The sequence below is a fragment of the Hydra viridissima genome, unplaced genomic scaffold (genome assembly GCF_058129835.1).
Source record: "Hydra viridissima isolate aposymbiotic clone 2 unplaced genomic scaffold, HvirCarnegie_v1 scaffold_5, whole genome shotgun sequence".
Classification (NCBI taxonomy): domain Eukaryota; kingdom Metazoa; phylum Cnidaria; class Hydrozoa; order Anthoathecata; family Hydridae; genus Hydra; species Hydra viridissima.
This window is the reverse complement of record NW_028324304.1, coordinates 11,842,443-11,869,512: the sequence shown is the minus strand read 5'-3', so window position 1 is coordinate 11,869,512 and position 27,070 is coordinate 11,842,443. Positions and strand designations below refer to the sequence as shown.

At 26.9% G+C, this 27,070-nt stretch overlaps 1 protein-coding gene across 11 annotated transcripts in view; it reads right to left on the bottom strand.

Annotated features, from left to right (window-relative positions):
* The window catches only part of LOC145188762 (uncharacterized), a 29,927-nt gene extending 2,951 nt beyond the window's left edge, over nucleotides 1-26,976 (bottom strand). For 2 of the 11 annotated variants that reach the window (XM_090086827.1, XM_090086828.1), the window contains exons 1-16: nucleotides 26,652-26,976; nucleotides 26,328-26,414; nucleotides 25,876-25,963; nucleotides 17,196-17,321; nucleotides 13,909-14,037; nucleotides 13,792-13,826; nucleotides 11,950-12,041; nucleotides 10,884-10,956; nucleotides 6,817-6,889; nucleotides 4,912-4,976; nucleotides 4,774-4,829; nucleotides 4,371-4,408; nucleotides 2,428-2,478; nucleotides 875-915; nucleotides 722-764; nucleotides 556-595 (exon numbers count right to left, since the gene is read on the bottom strand). In XM_090086827.1, the coding sequence (XP_089942953.1) occupies nucleotides 556-595; nucleotides 722-764; nucleotides 875-915; nucleotides 2,428-2,478; nucleotides 4,371-4,408; nucleotides 4,774-4,829; nucleotides 4,912-4,976; nucleotides 6,817-6,889; nucleotides 10,884-10,956; nucleotides 11,950-12,041; nucleotides 13,792-13,826; nucleotides 13,909-14,037; nucleotides 17,196-17,321; nucleotides 25,876-25,963; nucleotides 26,328-26,414; nucleotides 26,652-26,714 (1,100 nt within the window). In that variant the 5' untranslated portion in view covers nucleotides 26,715-26,976. Of the gene's footprint in view, nucleotides 1-545; nucleotides 596-721; nucleotides 765-874; nucleotides 916-2,427; nucleotides 2,479-3,345; nucleotides 3,426-4,334; nucleotides 4,409-4,773; nucleotides 4,830-4,911; nucleotides 4,977-6,816; nucleotides 6,890-9,718; nucleotides 9,735-10,153; nucleotides 10,404-10,883; nucleotides 10,957-11,949; nucleotides 12,042-13,791; nucleotides 13,827-13,908; nucleotides 14,038-17,195; nucleotides 17,322-25,875; nucleotides 25,964-26,327; nucleotides 26,415-26,651 lie in introns of those variants that run through there. The other 9 variants (XR_016452342.1, XR_016452341.1, XR_016452340.1 and 6 more) reach the window with 9 other exon arrangements.
* Nucleotides 26,977-27,070: the final 94 nt, after the last annotated feature.

The following is a 27,070-nucleotide window of genomic DNA, read 5'->3' as shown; positions in this document are numbered from 1 at the left end:
AGGACACTTATGTCTCCTGCCAATGATCTTATATTTTCCATTAATGAAATCCAAAAACGATATTGAAATTGATTCATTAGAGATTGATTCAACTTTTATCAGGTCCTTATCTAGTGATCAGAAAAATCTACACCAAATTACAAGTTTTACTAAGGAGATAGCTGTTAGATAAAGGAGATAACTGATTGATAAAAAAAAAACTCCACAAATCAACACTGATGCTAAAGACATAATTGAATAATTGAACTAATTGACTGAAATGGTGGTAACAACTTGCAAATCTTTACAATACTAATAAAAAAGTAAAACTTTGGGCATTTGGAGTCTGGATATTGATTGCATTGATTGCAAACCTTTTTAGGTGAGTCAGACCAACCAGACTTTTATGTCAAAACACAATTTTTATGTCCAAATTTGAAAACAGAACAATAAAAGTCAAAATTTGAGTCATTAGTTATGTACTAATGACTTGAAATTTGGGTCAACATAGTAATAAACCATTTCGCAAAAACTTTTACTTTAAAAATTTGAAAAATGATTCATACATAATCTTACATAGATAGATTTTTTGTTGTTTGTGTGTCTACTAATTCACCTATAAAAAGCAAAAAAATATTTTTCAGAAGTGACAAAGTAGAAGCTAATAGGTGCATAGAAATATACAAAAAGTTCTTTATTTTTTGGGAAAATATAAAAAGTTACAATTTCTGCGATTTTATACCTTCAGAATCAGAGAGTGTAGGCCACTTAAGTTTGCAAGGTTTCTATAACAAAAAATTTTTTATACAAAAAATGTCATTAAAATTAAATATAAATTAAATCAAACAAGATCTTACAAAGTTTTAAAAATAAAAGTTAAGCAGTAATAACTGACTGAACCAATTTGTGATATACTTTCAAACTCTTCCTCTTCATCTAAAATAAAATTAGTATGTTACCTTTATTTAATCTAATTAAAATGAGTTTAGGAACTCAGTGCTTTTTTTTAAACATTGAAAAATCACAAAAATTGTCACAAAAATCTTAAATTCTAAAAAAAATATAAGAACAATGCTTATTAACTTTTTTCTAAAATTTAAAATATGGAAAAAATTACATTTAAATTATGAAAAAAATCATATCAAAAAATATAAGAACAATGCTTATTAACTTTTTTCTAAAATTTAAAATATGGAAAAAATTACATTTAAATTATGAAAAAAATCATATCAAAAATACAAAAAAAAAAAAAAAAATATTATAACAGCTTTTAATAAGTATTTTAAATATTTTATATAGTAAATAAGCTCTTATCTTAATAGAAAATTGTAACTTTTATTACTTTGTATTTAATAAAATAGCATCTAATGTCAACCATTTTTATTGAGTGTAGAAAATAGTTCTTGCAGTTTTTGAGAATATTTGTTAACTACAAAATACAAATAAACAATCATGACAGACACCAAAGTAATTGCTGTTAAAAGCAACCTTTTTTTTCATTTACTATAAAATATGTTCATTTAAACTACAAGAACTTTTTTCATCCATTTTTAAATAATAATATTATTTATAAATAAAAACCTATCAAAAAATTGAACAGAATTATAGAATCTTTCTTTAGATTTGCATCTGTTAACTTTTTTTTAAACAACTTTTAACTTTTTTAAATTTATTAAATAAAAACTTGGTTATAAACAACAAAACAACTTTCTTACTAATCATGTAAGAAAGTTGTTTTGTTGTTTATAACCAAGTTGTTTTGTTGTTATAACCAAGTTTATTACTAAGCTTGCATACAATAAATTACGCAAATTTTTCATTAATACTTCAGATTTACTGCTACATTTTTATTAAATTACTTGTTGTAAACAACCAAATGTTATACATGACAGTAATTGGCATTTTATTTAGAACAACTAGAATACTTTAGTAAACATAAAGTAGAAGTGTTAAAAATGCTAAATATCAAAGTTTCTGTTCAAACCAAAATTTGAAAAATTTAAAATATTTAATCAGACTGTTATTTTCAATCTTCTACTTGTATTTATATTACAATCAAATTCTAAACCTTCTTGTTAAAGTTCTTCATTATTTAACAGCCTAAAGTTAAGTAAGAATTAAAATATAGTTAAAAAGCAACGAATATTTGATATTGATGAACTTTGAACTTTTACCTACAAAACCAAAATCACCTGAAACATTAGAAATGATACAAACATATACAACATATATCACATTATAGCATTTAACATTAAATTTGATTTACTTTTTGTTTATGGCAAATAAAACACAGAGGTTTAATAGAATTTTTTAACTAAATTTAGGTTCAAACTGTGATTTCATATAAAATACTATAAAAATATACTTATATATATTTCATTTCATTTCTATTTTCTCAGATAGAAAGGAAACTTCAGTGATATCAAATTTGAAGTTTGATAAACATACCTTCGCTTAAGACTTGTTCTTTTTGTAAGTTAGGTTCAAAGAAAAGATCATCTATCAACAAAAAAAAATGTTTACAAAAATATTTACAAATTATAATAATGCACAGATTATATCATAATGTCAATTATACAGATATTAGGTAAGTTAAACCACAACTTTTAACAACAATTTTGGGAATAATAATAAATAATTTGCTTGGAGCATGCAGATACTAAAGACTACTACATTACAGTTTTAAACAAAAGAACTGGTTTATCTAGGACAGAAATTATCAGCAAATGGAAGGACCTTTAAAGGAAAAACACAGGTCAAATTAAAAAAACAAAAGAAATAAAACAGCAAAAATTCTGAAAGGCATACTTCTAAAATTATATATATACATTAAAGTTGGGAATTGAAAACTAAAAAGAGAACAAGAGAAAATGTAGTCTGGCCTGGCATAAATAAATAAAAAAAGAGATTCAGTCTAATCATGTGAACTATGCTCAGAGAACTCCAGAAATCAAGCAAGGAAAGCAATTATAGTAAATACCATACCAAGCTACCTATTTCAAATTATTGGAACTGACTTGATTTACTGGAGCAATTAGGATTTGATATTAGTAGATAATTATTACAGTTGTTAATAGGAGACAGAGAGAATGTACAATCAGTAATCTAAAACAATTATATGAAGAAGTAGATAATTTTATTTTAGAGACTTAAGATACCACAAATAATACAAAGTAAAATGGTACACAATTTGTGTCATCAGAATTTTAACCATTTGATTGTGGGGACACATCACTAGTACCTCAAAATTTCTATAATCAAATGGTATGGCAAAAAGACAAATACAGATTGCAATGAATTTGCTAAAAAAACTAAAATGATCAAATCTAGACCTGTATTTAGCTTTATTAGAAGTTAGAAACACACCTATTGATGGTTGTGCACTAACTCATCAGTGGCAGGAAACTAAGATCCACCATGTCAATGCCTCACACTCTAGAGAAGACCTATTGATGAGAATAACATTAAGGAATATTGAGAAAAAGATCAAAATATTTAATAAAAATATTACAGCAGACATGCAAAACAGCACCTAAGCCATTTATACAAAGGAAAAAATGAGTATGCAAAGAAAAGAAAAATCAGGAAAGGTTCTAAAGAGTTTCCATAAACAACAAGGTTTAACAAACTTCAAATGAAAATACCAACACAAGACATTGAAAGGAAATGAAAGTATGAGCTGGGAAATATTTAACAATAAAAACACCCAAAAGAAGTTGATTAAAAAAAAGACCTGTGAAAGTAAATAGGAAGCCCATAACAAAGAATCAATAATATGCAAAAGTTACAACCAACCAAGAACTGAAGATCTGGTTATCATACAATCATTCCAAAAATCAAGTAAGCTGATATGCTTGAAAGATTACAAAAAAGATGTTCTAAGCAAACATCTCATGACCTTTATTTCTATCAATTACATAGTTAACAGTTAAGACATTCTACAGTTCTTAAGTGAGAATAAAAAACAATTTTGAAGCAAACTTTTACTTGTAAATGTACTGTTAAGAGCTTATACAAAAGTTGAAGTTTATACCTTTAGAGATTTAGTAAATATACATAAATGAGAGTGTTTATAATTAGGAGTGTTTATACAATGAGAGTATATAGTAGCTAAATTAAAAACAAAAATGCTGCAGAATACAAATTTCACTTGAACTCACCCAATCAATTTATAAAGAAGTTTTAACTAATAAACACTGACAAGCATTTATTGGTTAAACTGTAGAATGTCTTGACTGTTAACTATGTAGTTGACACAAGCCTTTGACCTGTTATGTTTTTTTTTTGGTGGTGAACATTATGCTGAAACTTAGGATTATTATTCCCATTAAATAAAATCAGGCTCATGAAGATACTTTAATATCTGAAGTGAATATTCATAAAACTATTACTTTCAGTTGAAAGATACTCCTCTTGTGCTTTCAGCAATCTGAAAGAAATAGAATTTAAAAAACACAGTTTTTAGTATACTCCAAACACAAGTAATAAAATATTTAAAAAATCTAACCAAATTTTGATCAATTAATGTCTGCTACCAAACCTATCAGTGAGCAATTTATTTGTAACACAAAATTTAAGAAGTTTAAATAACATTTTGACTAATGACTAAACCCTGAAACTATGAAAAGCCAAACCTTATCAAAATTATTTCATATATTGCAAAAGTTTTAAATAATGTTTGTTTTTGCATTTTTTTATTTAAAATTTTTACACTCAATATTCAAAATTTAGCATAAAGATTGTGATTTTGTATTAAAAAATGCCAATCACATGTGTTTTTTAAAAACATCTTACTTTTTGCATTGAGGACAAAAACCAATCCTTATTCCTGAAGAAGGGTCAACACGTTTCTGTTAAAATTTTTAGTTCAAATAAATTAATTTGATAATAAGCTCTAAAATTAAAATAAAAAACAACAAATGATTTAAATACCAGAGGTGTCCATCGCTTATTTGATTGAACATGAACTCCCTCACTAATAAGCTCCATGCAGTTTTCTGTTTATCAAAAAATTTAAAAGTTACTTTGAATAAGAATAAAACATGAGGTTGATATAATACAATTCACACTAGATTTAAGTTAGACAAACGTAATGGACTGCAACTTTTATTTCTTTCATTAAAAAGAATATAGGGGATGGTGGGGAGAACTGGGACAGGGGGGAACTGGGACACCCCATGCATCTTCTTACTTTTTCATCCAATCAAAATTTTGCAAACCATTTTATGCAGCCTTTGACTTCCTCTTTACCATGTGTGATGGAAGCTAGTCTTGAATTCTTGCATTAAGTACAGTTCCAATAATTTGATTTTAACCCTCAAAACTTATTTTTTAAGTATGTTTTCAAAGTTAATTGTTCAATAGATATTGCGGCCAAATGATTATTAATGCTAATATAAGTGCTACCTATGTTAATGTGTAACTGTACAAAAGGATATGTTTACTGTAGGTGTATGCTAGTGAGAAATAATATGCTGTGGAAACTGGCAATGGGACGAACTGGGACAGACTGCTCCATTTCTTCCTATTTTTTTTTTTTTTTAGTTAGCAAATTACTATTTGAACAAGAATGTAAACTATGCTATAGTTATATGTTTTGTTTTTTTTTTATTGTTCACAGTAAACTATACTTCAAGAAGCACTTATGAGAAAAGAATCAACCGGAGGACATAAAAGAAGAAGAACCATGATAACCACATCCAGTCCAGAAAAGAAAAGAAACAGAAGAGAGGCTGAACTGTGGCAGCAAAAAAAAGGCAAAGAAGTCAAATAGAAAACTGGTGTTAAGGGAACTGGTGTTAAGGGAACTGAAAATAAAAAAATCAATGCTAACACTTCAGACAGTGATAAGGATGATGATGCGCAGATGGTGCTGAATGACACAGATGATGACGGTCCAGCATTGAGGATGATGGTTCTCTAGAAATTCATCTGGGTCCTGTTGCTGTGAATAATGTTAAGAAGGACATGTTTGTTCTTGTTGGATTTCATTCTGAAAAGACCATGAAACCAAAATATTATGTGGCCAAAGTCTTGGATGTTGCTGAGGAAATGGTTATTGAGTATTTAAGAAAAAGTACCAAACATCTGTATGTTCCAGATCAACACCCAGTTGACTTGGAGGACATCAAAGCTCTTCTCCTGTGTCACAAGGGACAACATCCAACACAAAGGGTGGTATTGTCTTCTCCCTGGACTTCAGAAATTTAAATACCCACTAACAGGTATCTACATTTGTTGTATTACATCCTATTAAAAAGTATTATGTTTTAGTAATTATTTGGATAACATAATAAAAATGTGTCTAAAATTTAGTAAAATAATTGAATGTGTTTCCATTAAATGAACGAAAAATAATGAAAGTTTAAGTGGTGACCCACTTCACCCCATTGTGTTCCACATCTCCCCATCTGCTGTCCCATTTCTCCCCAAAGAGTCCCACTTCTAGCCACTACCACTTATACCAAAAAATCAAAACAAAAGTGACATGCATCGCGTGTTAACAAGAATAAGTCATACACTAAATACAAGTTAGTTCATCTGAAGTGACCTTTTAACTATCACATAGACAGTTAAAACAATTTATTTATGTGTATGGAACTCAACAGTGACAAAAATGAATAAAGCTCATATTATTTCCTCAGTTCTCCCCACCCTCCCCTATATATACATCAATATATACATTATGTTATTGATTTTGCACAAATAAATAATAATTTTTAAAAAACTGATAATGACTTAGATTCAAAAATAAAACTTTTTCTTAACACCTTTACATTTACAGCTTAAAACTCATTAAAAAACAATTATTTATAGACTAGGAAAAGAAAAGCTCACCAACAACTTCTTCATCTGATTCAACAATAAACTGTTTTTTTTTGTCATCTTGCTTTTCTATCGAAAGTAGTGCCTAGAAAATTAACTAATCTTTTATAGTGAAATCATAAATTAAGTTTGATTTTCATATTGTTTCATATATTCATATATTACTACTTTCATTTAAATGATTAATTGGTAACATTTATTTAAAATTATTTCTTGTATATTCCCACAACTTGCTCAAATAAGTTGAAAATGATTAGTCAAACTTTTTCAAGCACTTTTAGTATTATTTTCAAAATTAAATTGGCAAATTACAATAATATTTTCACATCAAATTCTAAAGCTGTTGGTTTATCAGCATAAACCACATATCCCCATAAAAATTATTTCAAATAGTACAATTTTAAAGGAAATTCTGTATTATGAAAATACAATTCTGTATTATGATGAAACATAATTCTGGTAAGTAATTATAAATAGTTCCAAATTTCTGTATTGCTTTTCTTTAAAATGTGCTGCACAACTTCAGGTACTGAACACTTCTGCTTCCCTACTTGTTGCAGTAAAGATTAAATAATTTCACATGCATATTATGGTTTCTAATTTGTGTCGCAGTGAATTATGTATGTAGTAAGCATAACTCTCAAGTTATGAAATTGTGATAACTTATAACTTTACAACTAACATGTAAGATAACTTTGCTCACAATTGTATATGTCAAAGTAAATAAATTATTACATTTTCTTTTTACTTTAAAAGACATCTTTTAAAGTAAAAAGAACAAAAGTGTGATTTTTTAGAGTGAACATTTAGAATAAATTTTTAACCAAAGTTACTGTTACAAAACAGGTGTTACAGCTGTTTGCTCTTTGTGATTAGCAAGGTTTAAAAAATTAATACAGAAAGATTACGAAACAGCAATAATTTCAAATTATGTAAAATTACTTTTGAAATCAATTTTCTGTTTGCTAAACATTAATTGTGCACACCACAAAATTTGATTTCTGAGCAACACTCAAGTTACTGATAATTTTTTAACAATACTGATAACAATTTAACAATACTGTTACTGATAATTTTTTAACAATATTTACTCTTAAAGCAACAGGAAAAACAGGATGAAGAGCTATACATACAGAATAAAGATTTGCTGCTGTACAAGAAGTGGTGATGAAGATGGTGGTGTTTGTTTGGTGAATGGGCCTGGAATGAATTGCAAATTGATCCATTTTTATTGAAAATTTTTTTCACTGATGATTATCATTTCTGGTTTAATAACTATATGCTAACAAAGTTGACACACATGTACTGAGAATAACCCTTAAAAGTTAAATTATAGGGATTAAATGGTACTATCAATTATAATCATTGCATAAACCTAGCTTGCTTGAGATTGATCTGGAAGACATTTGCTTTCAGCAAGGTGCTATGTGTCATGCAGCCATCCAAACAATTTTTTTTTTTGAAAAATAAATTTTATGATGTACACAGGACCTCTGTACACAGGACCATTTCTTGAATGCTATTTCAAGAAATGGTCCTGTGTACAGAGTATTTTATAACTATTTATGGGCCTAGAACCAATTGCAAATTGATTCTAGGCCCATTAATAGTTGAAAAATGAATAAATAAAAGACTGAAAAAATAAACTGAGTAAATAAAAATCTAAAGTCTAAAGATAAATTGCCTAAGCATTATATCTTTAGACTTAAGATTTTTATTTACTCAGTAAATTTGTTGAATTATTTGTTATTGAAACTTTAAATCATATTGTTAGTCAGATTTCTTTTATTGTGCTTGAAATTGTTGAAATATTACAGTATTTTGTTTTTATTGTTTACAGATGTTTAACATGGAATCATTTGCAACTTTTTTTTAATAAGTTGTAATACAGATTGCTGTTTATTGTTTCTACTCTAGAAATAGAGAAAGCATTTCGTTAGTTTGTTCTTAGTAAATGATGATTTGTTGGTAAACATATTTCTTGTATTGTTCAACATGCAGTGTGATTTTATTATCTAATGGCTAAACTTGATAAAACATTTTCTCTTTATTAATAGTTTATTTTTCTAACTTTTTAAAATTATATAGCAGTCATTATTTATGCGCTATGTAAACTTTAATTAATAGTGTAAAATATGAACTTTATCTATTTTAAGATTTTAACCCATACAATACATTGGATAGCTTGATCATGATCCTCCTGTGCTATCATCAAATAAATGTATTTACTGTGATGTAGTCTATACTGCTTAGATATGGCATTATACTTGTATATTGCATGTAATTTAGTAGTGTGATGTTATTGATGTAGTGCTATTTTAGTGTTATTTTATATATAGTGTACTTTATTGAAGAATTCAGTTTTTTAGATTTTTATGAAATCTATTTTTGTTATTATCTATTATTGATAGCAATTCTTCAAAGTAAAGCTAATAAAAATAGTAGCTTCAACTATTGGGTTTATTTTTATTTTGTTAATGGTTTTTTATGAGGTGCATTACAAAACAAATGAACATTTTAACTGATGTAAAGAAGTGTCTTAATTTAACAAAGTATTTTTTTTTAGAAAATTAGTTGATAAAAAGTAAAGAAAAGTAATGTAATGTATGTATGTATGCCAATACTGTGGTTTGTTGTAGTGAGTGTGGCTGAATTCAAAAAATAACTTGTCAACAAGATCATATCTTTAAAAGCTAATGTTTCTAGCCCACATGCAAACTCTGCTTGTTTTGCTCATGATGCTAGAAATCAGGGCATTGATACGAAACTCCAGGTAGATCAGTATTCAAACTATGTTCATTTAGATCGAAAATACTTCTTGAAATCTGTGAAACATCCAACATCAATTTTGGTTTGCAAAAGCAGCAGAAATATCTAAAGATTACTGCGTAAATCTTGTGAGTAGCATGCCACTGCACATCACAGCTGTTCTTAAAAACAAAGGATTATCAGTGAAATATTAAACAAGTATTTTTATGACAAACCATCATGCTAACAATGTAGAGTTGAAGAAATATTAAAGTGAAGGTTGTAACAGTCAGACAATATGAAGTCTATTGCTGATAAGAGTTAACAAGCATTTAAGGAATATCTGTCTTTAATATTAAGCTTTTATTTAGATACTTTGGATTTAAGCATCATCACAGCACCTATACTCATGGTGTGTAGTATTTAAAAGTTGAATATTGTTGCTGTACACAGAATACTTAGAATGATTTACACCAGAATGAATTACATTTATTTGTAATTCAATAATAATTTCTGACTTCTTTTTTTTTTGTATTTTTTAAACTGTGATTCCTTATATTTTGAGTTGTTGAAATATAACTAAAATTTTCTACATACTTACTAAAATTTAGTTTTTTGTATTAAGTTTGTTTCTTTAACAAAAATCATCAATTTTAAATATGGTGGATATCATAAACTGTTGATTTCATATGTAGAGACCTTAAAGCTAAAGGAACAAATTCTTTTAAAAACAGGTTCATAACAAAAATTTACACTATGGCATATATTAACTCTTAACTTAAAAATAATAAATATTTATTGCTATCTGATATCAAAAAAATAACACAACAATTAACAATAAAAATAAATACCTGTAATTTTTTAACAATAAAAATAAATACCTGTAATTTTTTAACAATAAAAATAAATACCTGTAATTTTTTAACAATAAAAATAAATACCTGTAATTTTTTAACAATAAAAATAAATACCTGTAATTTTTTAACAATAAAAATAAATACCTGTAATTTTTTAACAATAAAAATAAATACCTGTAATTTTTTAACAATAAAAATAAATACCTGTAATTTTTTAACAATAAAAATAAATACCTGTAATTTTTTAACAATAAAAATAAATACCTGTAATTTTTTAACAATAAAAATAAATACCTGTAATTTTTTAACAATAAAAATAAATACCTGTAATTTTTTAACAATAAAAATAAATACCTGTAATTTTTTAACAATAAAAATAAATACCTGTAATTTTTTAACAATAAAAATAAATACCTGTAATTTTTTAACAATAAAAATAAATACCTGTAATTTTTTAACAATAAAAATAAATACCTGTAATTTTTTCTTTTGCTCAACAGATTTCCTTTTAGAACTATGCTTTTTAAACTTTGTGTAAGTAGATGGACTGAAATGATTATCATATAAATATTACTGTTTTTAATATAAAAATTTAAGAAAATATTTTTAAAATTTCATCATTTTAAAAACTTTGTTTTAAATTTTATCCATAATTTTGTGTGTAACAATTTTGAAAAGGTTCCTTTATCAAAAAGCTCTGAAAGTTTATTGCTTTATTATAAATTATTAGCATCATCCACATTACACTTTCTAAAAATGAAGAAATAAAATTTTTTAGAGTAATAAAGACATTAAGTATTGAGTCAATAAGATATCAGAGTAAGAAAGAACTAGAGAAAGCACTACAAAATTTCTTTGTGAACACTTTAAAAGAGATCTTAATTCTCTATTTCACTGGAAAAATTAAACAATTAGCAGAAAAAGTATTAAAAATAGTTTCTTTAACACAAAAAGTAGAAAAAATTTTTGTGGCAACATATCAAGGAGAAATATAATTGGCATAAATATTTCCATGAAATGATTCTTCAGCAAAACATGATGCTATAATTAAAACTTTGTCTAAATAATACCCTTCTACCCTTTATTTAAAAATTGTACCACCTAATTTTATTTCTTTCCACTTTCACAGCCTATCAATATTAATGGCACTAAATATATTTTCTGATGCTGTTATATTCAACTTTAAAAGACAATTAGCATTTTTTTAGGAATGGGCTTAGAGAAAGATAAGTAGGAATGCATTATTTTTAAATTTTTAATTTTGTATTTGCATCAGAACTTATAATGATAACTTTATAGCAATAAAAATAATGATAACTTTATAGTAATAAAATTAATATCAATAAAAGCAAAATAAATCTTATTCAAAATTATCTCCGTATGCTTTATCTATCATCTAAAATTAACTGTGTAGTTAAACATTATTGACACTCTCACATCAAATTTTATTAGGTAAAACTAACTGCAACAAATCATAGGCTGGTGCATTTTTCATTAACTAGGACTAGCTATTAAAAATATTTTTTAAACAAACATTCACCTGATGGTAATCTTTTTGGTATTATATTTTGAATTAATAGCTAATTCATCATTCACATCTAAGCTCAGTGCGACATGTGATGCTTTATTAACCTAATTAAAAATATATATTCTAAAAAATCAGAAAGATTATTAACACCATGACTAGATTTTAAAATATTTTTGTTATTAAAAAAATGTCACTTTAAACATAAGCCTACAATTTGTTATTTAAATTTGCACAACTCTTTTTTAATTTTAAATCAAATTTACACAACTCTTAAATCTCAAAGTATTTATACATAAATGTGAGAAAAAATTTCATTTACATAACTTTTAAATTGGTACAAGGTTGGCATATACAAAGATACTGACAAAGAAAGAAGATAGTTTGCACTTACCAAGCACATCTTGCACAGGCCATCTAAAAGCCTATTCTTATTTTCAGTTTGTGCAGCAATTGGACTACCATTGTCATTAAATTTTTTAAAAGTTTATTTTGTTAATTAAGAATCTTTTCTAGTTTTTGTTAAGAGGTTGGATAAGTTTTGTATTTAAATCTTTTTGGGTTTATACACCAACCAGAATCTTTACACTATTGATGGCTCTGAGTTGTGTTGTAGTTTCTTCTTCTAGTATTTTGTAAAAAGTGTTTTAATTCATATTGCAATTCTTAACCACTAAATTTCTAGAACCATGATATATATAGTAAAGTATCAATATCATTAGAGTATTCAATATTTTGTAACAATTTTCCTGTAGTAAGAAATAAGTTAATTTCCTGTAGTGAGAGAACGTTTATGATTAATAAACATTTAAAATTAACATAACATTCTTTTGAAAAAAGGTTTGTCCAATATCCAAAAACTTTTTTACCAATTCAAAATTACTTTTCTAGTAATCTACATTAATTCAATTTATTATAGAAACTCAGTTTCCATTCTTTCTTTTTTTTCTTTACACTGATGGTTAGATTAACCCTGTAAATATACATTAGTTTTCTTTAAATATACCCATTAATATACATAGTTTATAGTTACATTTAATTAAAAAGCCATAGAATACTCTTAGAGTTAGTGAGCTATGATTATGACATAAATCTAAATATGAAATAGTTAAGAAGAATAGAATAAACTTAGATTCAATATAAAACACATATTTAATGTAAAAAATAGGAAAAATGAAACTAGAATAAACAACAAATATTTAAAAGGGAGAAATATTGGTTTAAACAACTGTGAAATGCTTTGAAAGCTCATAAAAAGCCAATTTTTCTTCCAACAAAAAAAAAAAAAAAAAACTTGCAATGTTTTTTGGTGCTTACATGATAAATCTGCTAAAAAAAATTGATTTTGCAAGCTACTTAGAGTTGTGGCAAAAAAATCAGCTCTTTATACTTGTGAATCTGCACTTACTGGTCAAGTATGTTAAAGAATGCTTACAAAAATGCCTTTTATCTCTATTTAATTAGATGATAATTAACATTGTTCTGGTCTAATTTGGTTTTAAGTCATTATGTTAACTGGCTACTAAGTGGTATGAACAAAATGATGAAAAGAATTAAATAAAAGAATTGAAATGTACTGGGTAATCATTAAACAAAAAATGAAAATATTTTTAACAAGATGTCCAGAGAAATAAATTAATTTCTTTGAAATATTTTATCTTCATATATTGATTTATTAGAACTATTTTTGCATGTAAAATAGGAAATACAGGTTATTTTCCTATTTTACATGCAAAAATTTATCTATTAACAGTAGAGGAAATTTTATTTTTTTCAACATAGTAAAGTGAAAACCTTTCAAATTACTAATAACCCTCAAATTAAAAATAATATCCAAAAAAAAGATTATTAACAAACCTTACTTCTTGACCAATCTTCTTGTTCAAAAGTGTCTAAATTAAATAAAAAGAAAACTTTTGTACTGACATTCTGAGTGAAAAACTTCCCAAAAAGAAAAAGAACTTGAAAAAGTACTTTTAAATTTTTTATCACTTGAATTAGACAGTTTTTCTTCATTTTTAATGGTTGCAGGAACTCTCTTTTTGTCATCTAACTTTTTATTTAACACCTTGCTATTATTTTTCCAATCTTGAATTTCATTAACTAAAAGATTTCAAGAAAACATTTTATTGATACATGAAGTAAACTACAATTAAATAAAAGAAGTTCTAAAGAACATTTGTATAATAAACAAAATTACTAAAAGCAGAGTACCACTGATTCAATAACTAAATTAAATCTTACTTTTTGTTGCTTTTGAACTACCCTTATGCATGCACACACACACATACATACATACATACTTACATACATACATACATACATACATACATACATACATACATACATACATACATACATACATACATACATACATACATACATACATACATACATACATACATACATACATACATACATTGTGCATTGTAATGATCAAGTTGTGTATTTTAACAACCAAAATTATGTAACCATTAAACTTTTATGGTTCTTTAAGCAATTTTTACAACTTTTATTTTACTTTAACAATTTAAAACTAATTATTAAACTATAAACTGTAAACTTCAGAATAAGAAGAGATGATTTAGTTTGATTTAAAATTTCCAAGACTGAAGTTTGTAATCTCATTAAATGTTACAAAGAGCAAAGTGGCATATTAATCTAAAAAAAAAAAGGTAAAAGACAACCTTGTGTTTCAAATCACAAAGTCAAGATAACACAGCTTTCAAAAGATAATTTGAGACAACTAGCTAGTTGTCTCAAATTATCACAATTTATTAGCTGGTTTCAGAATTTTGAAAAAAATACAGAATCAAATGCGGTGTTTGAATTGTGTAATGATGCTTGCATGCTTCAAGATTGTTTGACACTCTGTCAAGAAAACATAGGTTTTCTATAAGAATCATCATGGCTACTAAAGTGATAGGTAAGATAAAAAAAAATTACCTTATTCTGCAGAGATGATTCAGTATGCATATCTTTTAAGATGTACTTCATTTAAGATGTGCTACAAACTCTTACCCAAAAAGTTCCCTATTCTGTAGTAACATGTGATAACTAAAAATCCGCACAAACTTTGTCACTTCAATATATGTCTAATAATCAAGAGGCACTCCAAAAACAAGTGCATACTTTTTTAGATTTGTATCAAAAGAGAGGACAAACATTTGTTGTTAAACATTTTTGCATGGAAAATGTCCCATAATCGACCATATACGATATACTGCAACGAAAGGAAAATAATATAGGACCAGAATGAAAGGTTGGAGGTGGTCGGACTGCAAGAAAAATGCCTAAGAAACAGATAGAAAAATCAATTGATAAGAAGGATGGTGTTTCACAGCATAGCTTAACTTAACTAAGATTCATAACTTAACTAAGATTCAATGTTTCCTAGCAGTATATATCTAAAATAACCAAGGAAAAGACAAGCATTCAGAATAGACGCTCAGAATCTGGCTGTGCATCCTAAGTGCCAAAAATTGGTTGCACTTTTTTGAAAAAAAAACTGTAATCATTGAGGATGAGTCCTACTTTCCTTTAAGCAACATCTTTCTGGCAATGAAGTATATAATACTTCTGATCACAATGCCTAATGAGGTTAAGCTCAAATGAAAAAGCAAATATGAGCCAAAGTTATTACTTTGGATAGCCTTATCTGAGAAAGGACTCTTAAAGCATTACATCGCTCTTTGGGCCAAGCAGTCAACAAGGATGTGTACATTTCCAAATGTCTGGTTAAATTAAAGAAGTTCATTAAAGAGGTTCACAAAAACAGCTATATCATGTTCTGGCCTGATCTGAGCTTCCACACACTATTCAAACAAAGTGCAAGATAAACTAGGACAAAAATATTGAATATGAGCCAAGAGACAAAAACCCTGTTAATGTACCCAAATTGTGTCCGATTGAGGATTTTTGGACTGAAATTAAAAGATTGGTGCATGCAGATAATTGGCAAGCTGGAAATATCTGCCAACTAAGAAAACAAATTGAGTATAGTATGAAAAAAATTGAACAAAATTGTGTACATAGGCTTGGGGAGTGTTTTTTCACAAGAGTTGACCATGTTTTCAGAAATGGACTGATAAACAAAAAAATTTTATTTTATTTTGTAAATAACAAGTTTCTTGTTATTATTCTTTTTAAATTAATAAAATTAATAACTCCATTCAAGAGATATTCATTTTCTTAAATTGTCTGGATTTTTAGTTGCCACATGTTAATTGTGAAAAGGTTCAACAATTAAGTGTTGATTCTTTAATAACTTAAATCTTCTGCATGAAAAAAGAAGGATATTTTGCTAAGATGGTAGGTGGAATTTGTTTACAAAAAGCAGCCTAAAATCAAGAAGGAGAGTATCTTGGATAAGGAAGAACATTTATATAAAGGAATAACTTAAAACTTCTGCATGAATGTAGCTGCATAAGCTATAAATTATAATTTGAATTATATTTATAAAACTAAGAGTTCAGCCTAGCTATTTTACTATATAAAAAATCAGCCTCTTAATTTACCCCTCAAAAATGGCATGTTTGGCAGTGACTTTAGAAAGCCATGGAATCATATAATCATAAATAAAATTAGCAAATGTTATTTGGTTCTAATGGATTAAAGTGCATTTAAGGTTTTTTTCAGTCAAAGGTTTCCTAGCCATCCCAAAGTAAATATCTTAATCTGATTGAACTTCATTTAGAACAAATATTTGGAGAAAAAAATTCAACAAAAATTTTTTTTTTACAGAAATTGAGAAAATCTAAATCTAATTTATTTGATGGTATATAGATAAGGAGAAAATCCTTTTTTTCCTTTGAAGTAATATTTATAATAATTTGATGATACATTATCATGATCAATACAACCACTGAATGTTTTTAAAACTTATAAATTACTACAAAAAAAATAATGAAAGTATGCAGATTATTGTAATAGTAACACATTTTTAACAATAACCTCAAATGTATCAATAGAACATGTTTGCTGAACAAGAAATTTTAAAAAAAGCTAACACAATACAATAAAAAAAGATTTTTGCCACTAAACAAATGCCAATGAATAAAGATTTTAGGTGAAACTAAGGGAACACAATCCACTTTGATACAAAATAAAAAGCTGAAATTTTACTTTAATAATAAAACACTTGACTGAAATAAAATTAGATGGTGACTACTAAAAAATTAATTTTTCTAATTTTAATTTTTTCTTAAAAAAAGAAAATCGCAATGAGTAGAATAAATAAAGTATATAATAAAATTCATAACCATTTTCTACTTTATGTTCCTTTATTCCCTGTTCTGAATTCACAACTTGGTTTATGACATCATTTTCATCTTCTTCTACACCTTTCGACCAATGTGATACTAATGGTTTGCTTCCTGGCAAAATTACTGAAAAAAATATTTATCACTCAAAAGAAAACAATTTTACTATGATAAACAGTTGATAACATTTAATTTGGCCTGTGTTTGAAGATTCATAACTCACTTCAAAATTAAGATTAAATTTAAACAAAGACAGATTTTGATTTATTTTTATCATTTAAAATTAGCTTTTTTTGATTACCCCATTTCTACGGACAAAATCAACTTTAGAAACAATCAACTAAGCTAAGCTCTTTGCGTTGATTTTATGAATACAAAACTGAATGTGTTTTTTTAATCGATCTAAATTTTCAGCTCGCCAATTGTTCTTGTATAAACTGGTATAGCTCTTTGGTATAGTCCACTGGTATAGTCCTTTAAGAATACTCCAAAAATTCTCCATTTGACATTCTGGCAAGTTTGCTGGGTTGTCTTATTTTCAATAAAATCAACCTTTTTCTCTCGAAAGTAATCAACCACAGTTTTAGCATAATGGGCAGATGCCAAATCAGGCTAAAATACATATTCATTATTAGAATGGTGCTCTTTAATAAATGCAATTAGTCTTTTTTTGATACAATGTTCTTTTTTTGATACAATGTTCTAAATAATTTTTTTGGTTGATAGCAGGGCCGCTTGGAATAAAAAAAGACATCATTCCATTTTTTGAAAAATATATCCAGACGAGCAACTTCTTATCAAACTTAGCGACATGTTTGTATTTTACGTTTGTAGAGGTGTCATTTATATTGCTTGTGTAAAATCTGTTGTTTCCATTGATGCTAGTATGAGCCAAAGTAGAATAAAACTCGTCACCTAAGATGAAAGCTCGATTTCGAAACTTTTCATACAGTCTTCTGCATTTTGTTCTTACGAATGCTTTCTGAACGGTAGGGCTTGGAATCTTTTTTTTTTTCTCAAACGGATCTCAGTCTTTGTTGCCAGCGTTTTACTAATGTAAGCTTGGCTGCAATCGAACTTTCGGCCAGCCAGTCTTTGAGAAGTTCCATCCCTGTGATCAAACGTTTCCTTTAAGTGCTTGACATTCTTGTTGGTCATTATTTTAGGTTTACAACCACTTCCTGTTGCTTTTTGACTGCTAGCTCCGCTTTCTATACGTCTTATTATAGTATAGGTAGTTCATTTTGGTAAAAGTTCTGCTTTAAAATGGTTTATGCACTTTATAAGACTCGTACAACCGCTTTCTTAAGGTCTCTGACTTAGAAATATATATATATATTTTTTCAAATAATAAAAGTTTAGATAAATTATATTATTTCTTAAAAAGAAGAAAATTTGCAATATTTTGAAGGTATTTGCAATGCTTCAAATGTGGTGTCTTTGGTGTCAATTTTTAAATTGTGTTGTCAAGAAACTTGTCTAATTTTTAAAAATACTTGTCATGAGCATACGTACAACAGATTAGTAGATCTAATACAATTTGTAGATCTAATACAATTTGTAGATCTAACAACAAAAAAAACAACATCAATCAAAACAACCCCATGAAAAACCACATATTCAAAACTTCAAAAAATCAATCAACTTTGAAAAAACAATAGAAATACCATATGAATCACATGTTTGAATCACTATGCAACCACCAGCTTTTCTTTATTTGAAATATTGTTTTGAAAAGGTATATATTAGAAGAAATTTAAAAATTGGCAATATTCTATTGAATATCAACAACCTTTCAATCTGATCATAGTGTTATAAACTATAAACTATATTAAACAATAAAGTTAATAGTATATAGGTATAGTATATAAGTATATAGTATATAAATAGTGTTAGTGTTATAGCATATAGTATATAAGTAGTGTTATCACACTATAAACTATATTAAACACTGTTGTTTATAGTGTGATGACATTACTTATATTATAGTATTATGTAAGGGAAAAAACTTTATGTAATTATAGGAAAAGAAGGGTTTAAATAAAAATGTTTACTACTGTGTAATTTAATGACCTACATTCAGAATTTAAAATTACTCATCCAGAAACAAAACTTTTCTCTTCTGAATTCTGTAGTTTAAGACAAAAAGTGGTGTATTAATGTAGGGTATGCTACCAATTACTGGTATGTTTACACACCAACAGAATGCAGTTTTTATTTAGTGGAACTAAATAATACTAAATAAAAGTCTTCAGAAATTTATGGTAAAGTTAGTTTGTGATATAAATAACAAAGAATGCTGAAATATCAATGTAAACAATGGCCTAGTCTTGATGCCTTAAAATTAGATCTTGACAGTGAACCATTTGATATTAACAGAAGATTTCATTTTAATTAATGGCAAACAACAGACAGAACAACACTTACCACTCAGAACATTGAAAATATTTAAAGATTATGTTATCAAAGATGCAGCAATAACCATTTAAAATATTGTGGGATTCTACATATCAAATTTTCTAATTTTTAAAAGTCTATTTTATGCAACAATTTTTAGTCTGTTATGTTTAGTCTGTTATATGCAACTAATTTTTAGTCTGTTATATGCAACACTATTCTAAGTCATTTTCACTATTGGGTATTATTTGTTTGACTCTTTGTCTAATTCATCCCATAAAAGTTTTATATGGGAAAAATTGGGTGATTGGTAAGACCAAATCATCTTTATATAATTATTTCTTAGTGATATCTACAAACTTAAACTGTTTCATACTATGACTAGTGATACACCAGATAATGCTTTTCCAATAATATTCTGCTTACCATTGTGTTAAGATAGTAGGTGAATTGTGTTAAGATGGTAAGTAAAATGTGTTATGATGGTGAAATTCATGTTTGAACAGAGACATTTTATATAACTTAACAACTTCTGTATTAAAACATTTTAATATTTGAACTAAATATCTATTTTTCTTCTTTCTTTTAACATATAATAAATTTTTAAACTTGGAATCATTTGCATTGCTCTGTTTTCTATTCTTATGAATAATCTTGTATCCCCTCTGAAATAAGAACAGCAAATTTAAAAATAGTTTAATGTAACTTTTTGTATCAACTCAAGGAATCTTTTTTTTTTGAACTCAAGGAATGGTGTAACATGTTGTATATAAAATTCTGAAAGTTTAAAGGTTCAATCAAATAAATGTTAAACCATTATCAGTTTTGTATTTGGTTTAGTTACACTGACTGTCTTGATTTGTTGTTTCTCTTTAATGTCTGGTAAAAATATGACTATCATTTCTAACATGAGTCAGAAATATAAATTTAAATAAGTTAAAAGAAAACTATTACAATATAAGATATAATATGAATTATAGAATATTCAAATATTAAGATTTTAAACTTATATATCTTTCTAAAGGCCTTGAATTAGAGGAATGTTTAAGATATTTAATTTTTTTTTTTTTTTTTTTTTTGTCTGAAAAGAACACTAGGTTTAGTTTTTGGGTAGAAAATATAAAAATAATTACATTTATTCAAAGTCAAAAGAATACTGGTTGGAATACTAGTTGAAGAAATCTTCTTTTTAAATTCAGATGATTAAACAGCCAGGCAACTAAGTAACCATCACTAATTAAATTACACCACTACTTCATTGTAACTGGTGGCAATCTAAAAACAGATTAACATTAAAACTTAGGCACCCGAAACAATGATTCCTTTAGGCAAATAGGAATGATTAAAGAACCTGAGATTCTTAACAAAGATATCAAAGTAATTTTTATGCATCCTTAAGGTGAAGCTGAAATATTTACCTGACCTCAGGGGTATTTCAAATCAACTTGCCCAAGCCATGTAATTCTATGTCTCTAATTTCCTGGAAATTTAATTTTGCAAGAAAATGTTTACATATTTGTTTAAACTCTTGACTTGTTCAAGAACTTATGAACATTCTTGACTTGTTCAAGAAAAGTCAAGAATGTAAACATTTATATTTACATTCTTGACTTTTCAAGAACTTCACATATATTGAAGTATTTATTGAAGATACTTTATCCAAAGAAGTAATGGTCTGAACATTGTATTATGTATTTTTGTAAGTTTTAACCTGCTGAACCTATATAAGTCATTTTTAAATAACAAAAAACATTTAGCACTATTTAATCTTAACTGTCTTGTTAAATCTTAACTGACTTATTTTTAAGTGAACAAGCTAAATTTCTAAAAAAAAAGCTGGAGTACTTCACTGATGATGAAAAAATTTGATTTTTGTCTTCTTTGAGTGGTTACATCATTACACTCATTGATTGAGAACATATTTTGCATACAAAGTTTATGTTCCACCTTCAAATGTTTGTCATGGTGTAACTAGAAAAAACTATTTGCAGATGATGAGATGATGAGATGATGAGATGATGAGATGCACAAAAAAACTTTAATCACAAGTTATTCTTCTCATCTATCTAAAAATATACTATAACTTGTTGTAAAGAAATTCCTCTCGTATCTAAATCAATTCCTCTTGGGATGGCTGTGATTGACAAGATTCTCATGTTAATATGATGCTACTTAAACAATAGTGACTTACAAAACCTTTAAATATAAAAAAAAAGGTTTTAACTCAATGCTTTTGTCAATGTATTGTTGATTGTTCCATAGAATGATTGGGTCTCTTTTTGGACAACCTGATTTCTGACAATTTTCAGAAGGTCTTGTAAAATAACTTTTCAAATTTTCTTTTTAAACATACTGGTTAAAATGTACTGGCTTTTGGTATTAAAGGAAATGCAAACAGAAACAAGAAATCTTGCAAAAAAATATCAATACTTAGCAATTCTCTCAACTAACTTTGTCTAATTGAAAACACTTTATACAAAGCAATTGTTTCTATTGACCTTTCCAGCTATATAGATAAAGTATACATAGGCATATGTAAGGCATTAGGATTTTTTGGTCTAGAAAAACAAATGTCACGTTCTTTCATCTAATACTATAAACTGTTCCTTATAGAGTAAAAATCATTTCTATTAAATAAAAAATTGAAAAAAGAAAATTACTTTTAGTTCATCCCAACCAAATATAATTTTGACCATTTTTTTAATATAAAGTGTTAATAGGCATCATAGATATATTATTTACTTTTTGATATAAATTTAATATGAATATTTGTACAATATTAGGATGAATGTATGTTTTGTAATAACTACAAGTGTAGATAACATGGGGTAACTTTATGTAAAACCAACATATACATGAAATAAAAGATTTAGGAAAAAGAACAAAGATTAAAGTAAAAGTAGATATAAACAGGTAAATTGAAAATATTTATTTTACATGCATACTTTTTTGGAAACAGGCTTGCAAGTACCTAACTATGTGAAGTGTGTAATATCTTTCAATATCATATTACCTAAGTATGCTGTGTCACTAAACAAGTTACATTACTTTACAATAGCTATTCACAAATACAAGAGGTAACACCTGATGACTAAAAAATGAGACAGCTTTAAAATTGTTATAATAGCCATAGTTACATAGCTATCAAATTTAATTTAAAATAAATTTATAAACAATTATATGATATTAAAAAATATATATTTTTTGTTTTTCAATAACATCATTAGAAGCAATTCAAACTAGACAAACTGAAGTCATTGAGGCATAACGTTTTGCCACTTCTGGATCCATTTTGTTAAGACAACTCACAATACGCCGTTTGAGTTGAGAATGCTTGTTGCTTGCCAATTATCCTTGTAGACTAAGCGTTTCAACTGACCCCAAAAGTCCTCAATTGGTCGAGCTTCTGATACATTGGGTGGATTTTTAACCTTTGGCAGGTACTTGATGTTATTGGCATCGAGGAAAGAAACCACTTCCTTTGCATAGTGCGAGCTAGCTAAATCTGGCCAGAGCAAGTACTCTTCATTTTTATAATGTTCATCAATGAAGGGTATTAATCGCTTGCAGAGACATCCGATGTATGCTTGTTTGTTGATTGCCTGGCCACTTTCAAAAAACATTGGTTTTGAAGTTCCTTTGGGCGATATAATCAGAGACTAGCACCTTTTCCTGGCACTTCTTCTTTCTTTTGAATTTGACGTCGCTAGTTGTAGATGACACATCGCTAGAATAGAAGCCATCATTTCCAGCCAATGTTGTATTTGCATATGTGAAATATGATTCATCATCCAAGACAAAATCAAAATTTCTAAAATTGCGATATATATGCCGACAAAGGTTTGATTCAAGCTAGTTGGCTTTCGCTTTGATGTGGAATCTTTTTCTTCTTGTAATATCTAATATTTGTCTTGTTTTTAAGAATTTTAGATATATACGATTGGTCACAATCGAATCTTCGAGCTACTTGATGTTGTGAAACACTATGATGATGATCAAAAGCCTTTTTCAATTGGTCTATGTGCTTTTTGTCCATTTTTTTTGCCTTTGGACTGCTTCCTTTTTTTTTGTTGATAGCCTAAATTATTGTCTACACTTTCTAGAGCATGATATATGGTCGCTTTCGATGCTCCTTCATCTAGAAAGTGTTTTACTGTGAAGATTTTTTACTTTTCCAGATGTGAATTTCTAAATTGGCAAATGCGTTTTCTTAGGTCTTTTGAAATTTGTTTTATACGGAGCCATTTTAATTAATATTTTAAAACTATAATATAATTTTAATAGAGCATTAAATTCCCTATAAATATACTAATTTATTTCAATTGCATGATTATGAATAGCATACATAAATTGATTTAAATTTTGTCTCATTTTTTAGTCATCAGGTGTTATTAAACAGGTTTTATTACTTTAAAATATTTTTATAAAAATACTATAAGAACTATTTTCCTAGGTAACAATTGTCAATAACATTTTTAATCAAACTTTTGACAGAGTTAAGAACCTGTTCAAATATTTGCCTAGGTAACAGTTATTTTTTGTTTTTCAAAAACACTGCTCACCTTGCAAATTAGAAGCAAATAAGTTAAATTATTTTAGAAAATTGTTAGATCTTTGGATTGTCACTTTTTGATAACTTTGCAAATTGAAATATTTGATATGAAACCTGTTTGCAATCAACTCATATGCTTAGCTATGAGTGGCTGATTCTTTTTAAACATAAAGTGAAAGATAAAATAAAAAAGATAAAGAAAGTAATCAACAAGAATTTAATTTTCATGTAAAAACAGCTAAACTCTATGATATTACTGATGTCAATGCTGTGAAAATAATAGCAGTCAAGACTTTCTATTTTAACATGAAAGGGACTTATGTTTACAGCAGTATAATTTGTTTCAAAAAGAAAAATGTAAAAAAAAGTGTGTAGAAAAACAACAACTCTATAAAAAATTCAAGTAATAAATCTGTTTGAAACCATAACAAACTATACATATATAAAGAAAGCCAAAGAAAAGATCTTTTTAAATATATAAAAGTTGAATACACATTAAAAAACAAAAGCCGCTGTCAGCGGCTTGTGGTAGGGAAAGAGTTAAAAAAGGCTTAAACAAACATGTTACATCAATGAATATCAATGATAACAGTCTTAAAGATTTAGCTGATCAATTTAAAGTTACAATATGCAAACCAAAAGAGGCAAACCAATTTTATCTAAATGCAATAGAAGAAAAGGATTTTGAAGAAATCTGCATCTTTACTGTGACAATATTAACAAAACCTTAGTTTACAGAAAAACTAGCCTTATGTGCTCTAAAAAATCAGTTCCAGTTGATAAAGTACTTGATACATTACATTAAACCTAATATTACAAAGACAACAGTAAAGAATTTGTAGGAATAATTATGGTATTTGTTAGATAAGTTGTGGATCTGTTTATTTGATAAAAATGTGTCTATGGAAATAAATTCCAAACTTATGCAATAAAACAATTTTAACAATTTTACCTGATTCTTATGTTTTTGGGTGGGTTGAGTTCAAGAAAAATAAAAAAGTGGGTGATACACCCATCACTTCATTCAAGGTCAATATATGAGAGAACAGTGGGTGACAAAAAAACAAAAACAAAAAAAAACTGATGCCCAATACAATATCAGTACTCAAAAATTCATAAGATTCAGCTGCATTTAAAAAAGTTTCCATAGCATATTTTTGTTGGCCTGTGATATCTTTTGGTCTTGCAAAAAAAACCATCAACAGTCATAGCTCTGTAACCACAAAATGTCAAATATTTGGATAAGTATTATTTTATTGGATACTAGTGATGGTGAAAAAATCTTTGACTAGTTTGAATGATGGATGATTTGACATGGAATTACTCACAAAGACAACTTAAAGTATTATATTATAGTCATAATGCTAAATAAACTAGACAAACACTATTAACTCATGAAATTATTTGTTAAAATGACTAAACATCTATTACTGCTTACTAGGAATCATATTTAAAAACCATTTAATAACTTTAGTAAAGACAGAAAGAATAAAAGAGCTTAGTCTCCTACAAACTTAAAATAAATTCAAATAAATTTAAAACGGGAAGAAACAATTGGGGGCATTTTACACTATGGAAACTCTAAAGATTTTGACAGTTCTTATTAACGTAAGTGAAATTTTAAAGCATAAAGCTAGAAATCCAGTACAAAATTAGCAAAGTAAAGAGTTTTATATTTTAGTGCTTTTTTTTAGGTGAACAAAGCCTTCAGTAACAGTAATAATGTAATACCTTGTGGATCTTGTGAATACTTCTTTGGTATTGACGAACCTGTGAGCTTTATCTGATTGTTAAGAACAGGATTTAATACTTCACCAACCTAAATAGTGCAATTACAAAGTAAACAATAAACATCCTAAGAAACTAACTTGCCAAGACTAACTGTAATCAACAGCATGTATCATAATACAATATTGTAACTTTGTTGTGTGTACAAACACAGCAAAGTTATCAGATAAATGTTAACATCATTGAAACATTTCAATCTCTAAAGAAGAAGAAGAAGCGGAATAAATACAGGCAAAATTAGGTTAAAGATACATGAAGAATATACATCAGAAATTTAAATCATAAGCTCAAATACAACATATCAATTTCCAATGAGTTTCTACAACCAAACAAATTACAGGAATTTTTATTGAAGATAAAAATCATTACTTATACTTTTTTTAAACAAAACATACTTTTTTTGGGTAAACCTTTTGCAAAAACTTGATCAAATATGTAACAGGTTCATTTGGCATTTCTTTAACTAACTTGGCCATCATGACCTTAAAATATCATTAATTATAACAAAAAACAAAAAAACATAATAATTTTATAAAAACATTAAAATATCATTAATTATAACAAAAAACATAATAGAATAATCAATTGAAAAGAATTTTATAAAATAGAAAAGTTTACTTTTATAAAATTCACTACTTTTATTAAATACTCTTCTGAAGAAAGAAAAAAAAATTGCTATAGAATTGCTTTAAAACAGAATAACAAAGAAAGTTATCTACCTCAAAAAGCTTTGTAATATCATGCTTGTTTAAATACATCTGAACTTTTTGGTTTGAGGACATCTTCAGAGATAATTTGCATATAAATTCTTGACTATTTTTCTTTTAACTAAAAAAATACTTGATAAAAACCTACCTCAGCCAATTATTTAAAAATCTGAATTTTAAATTGTTCTTTTTAAAACCGAAACTATAACTATCCATTATTAACAAACATTAAGGATATAGAGAATTTTTAGAAATTTATGATACTTTAAAACATTACTTAAATATTTTAACTTCACAACAGATTTTAAAACAATCATCATATAACTAACATTAAAAGAAAACATTTTAAAAAAAAGTCTTGAATGTTTAACTTGAATGTTTCACTGCATTAATTATTTATATAGAAGTTCTTCAAAGCTAGCAAAACATGA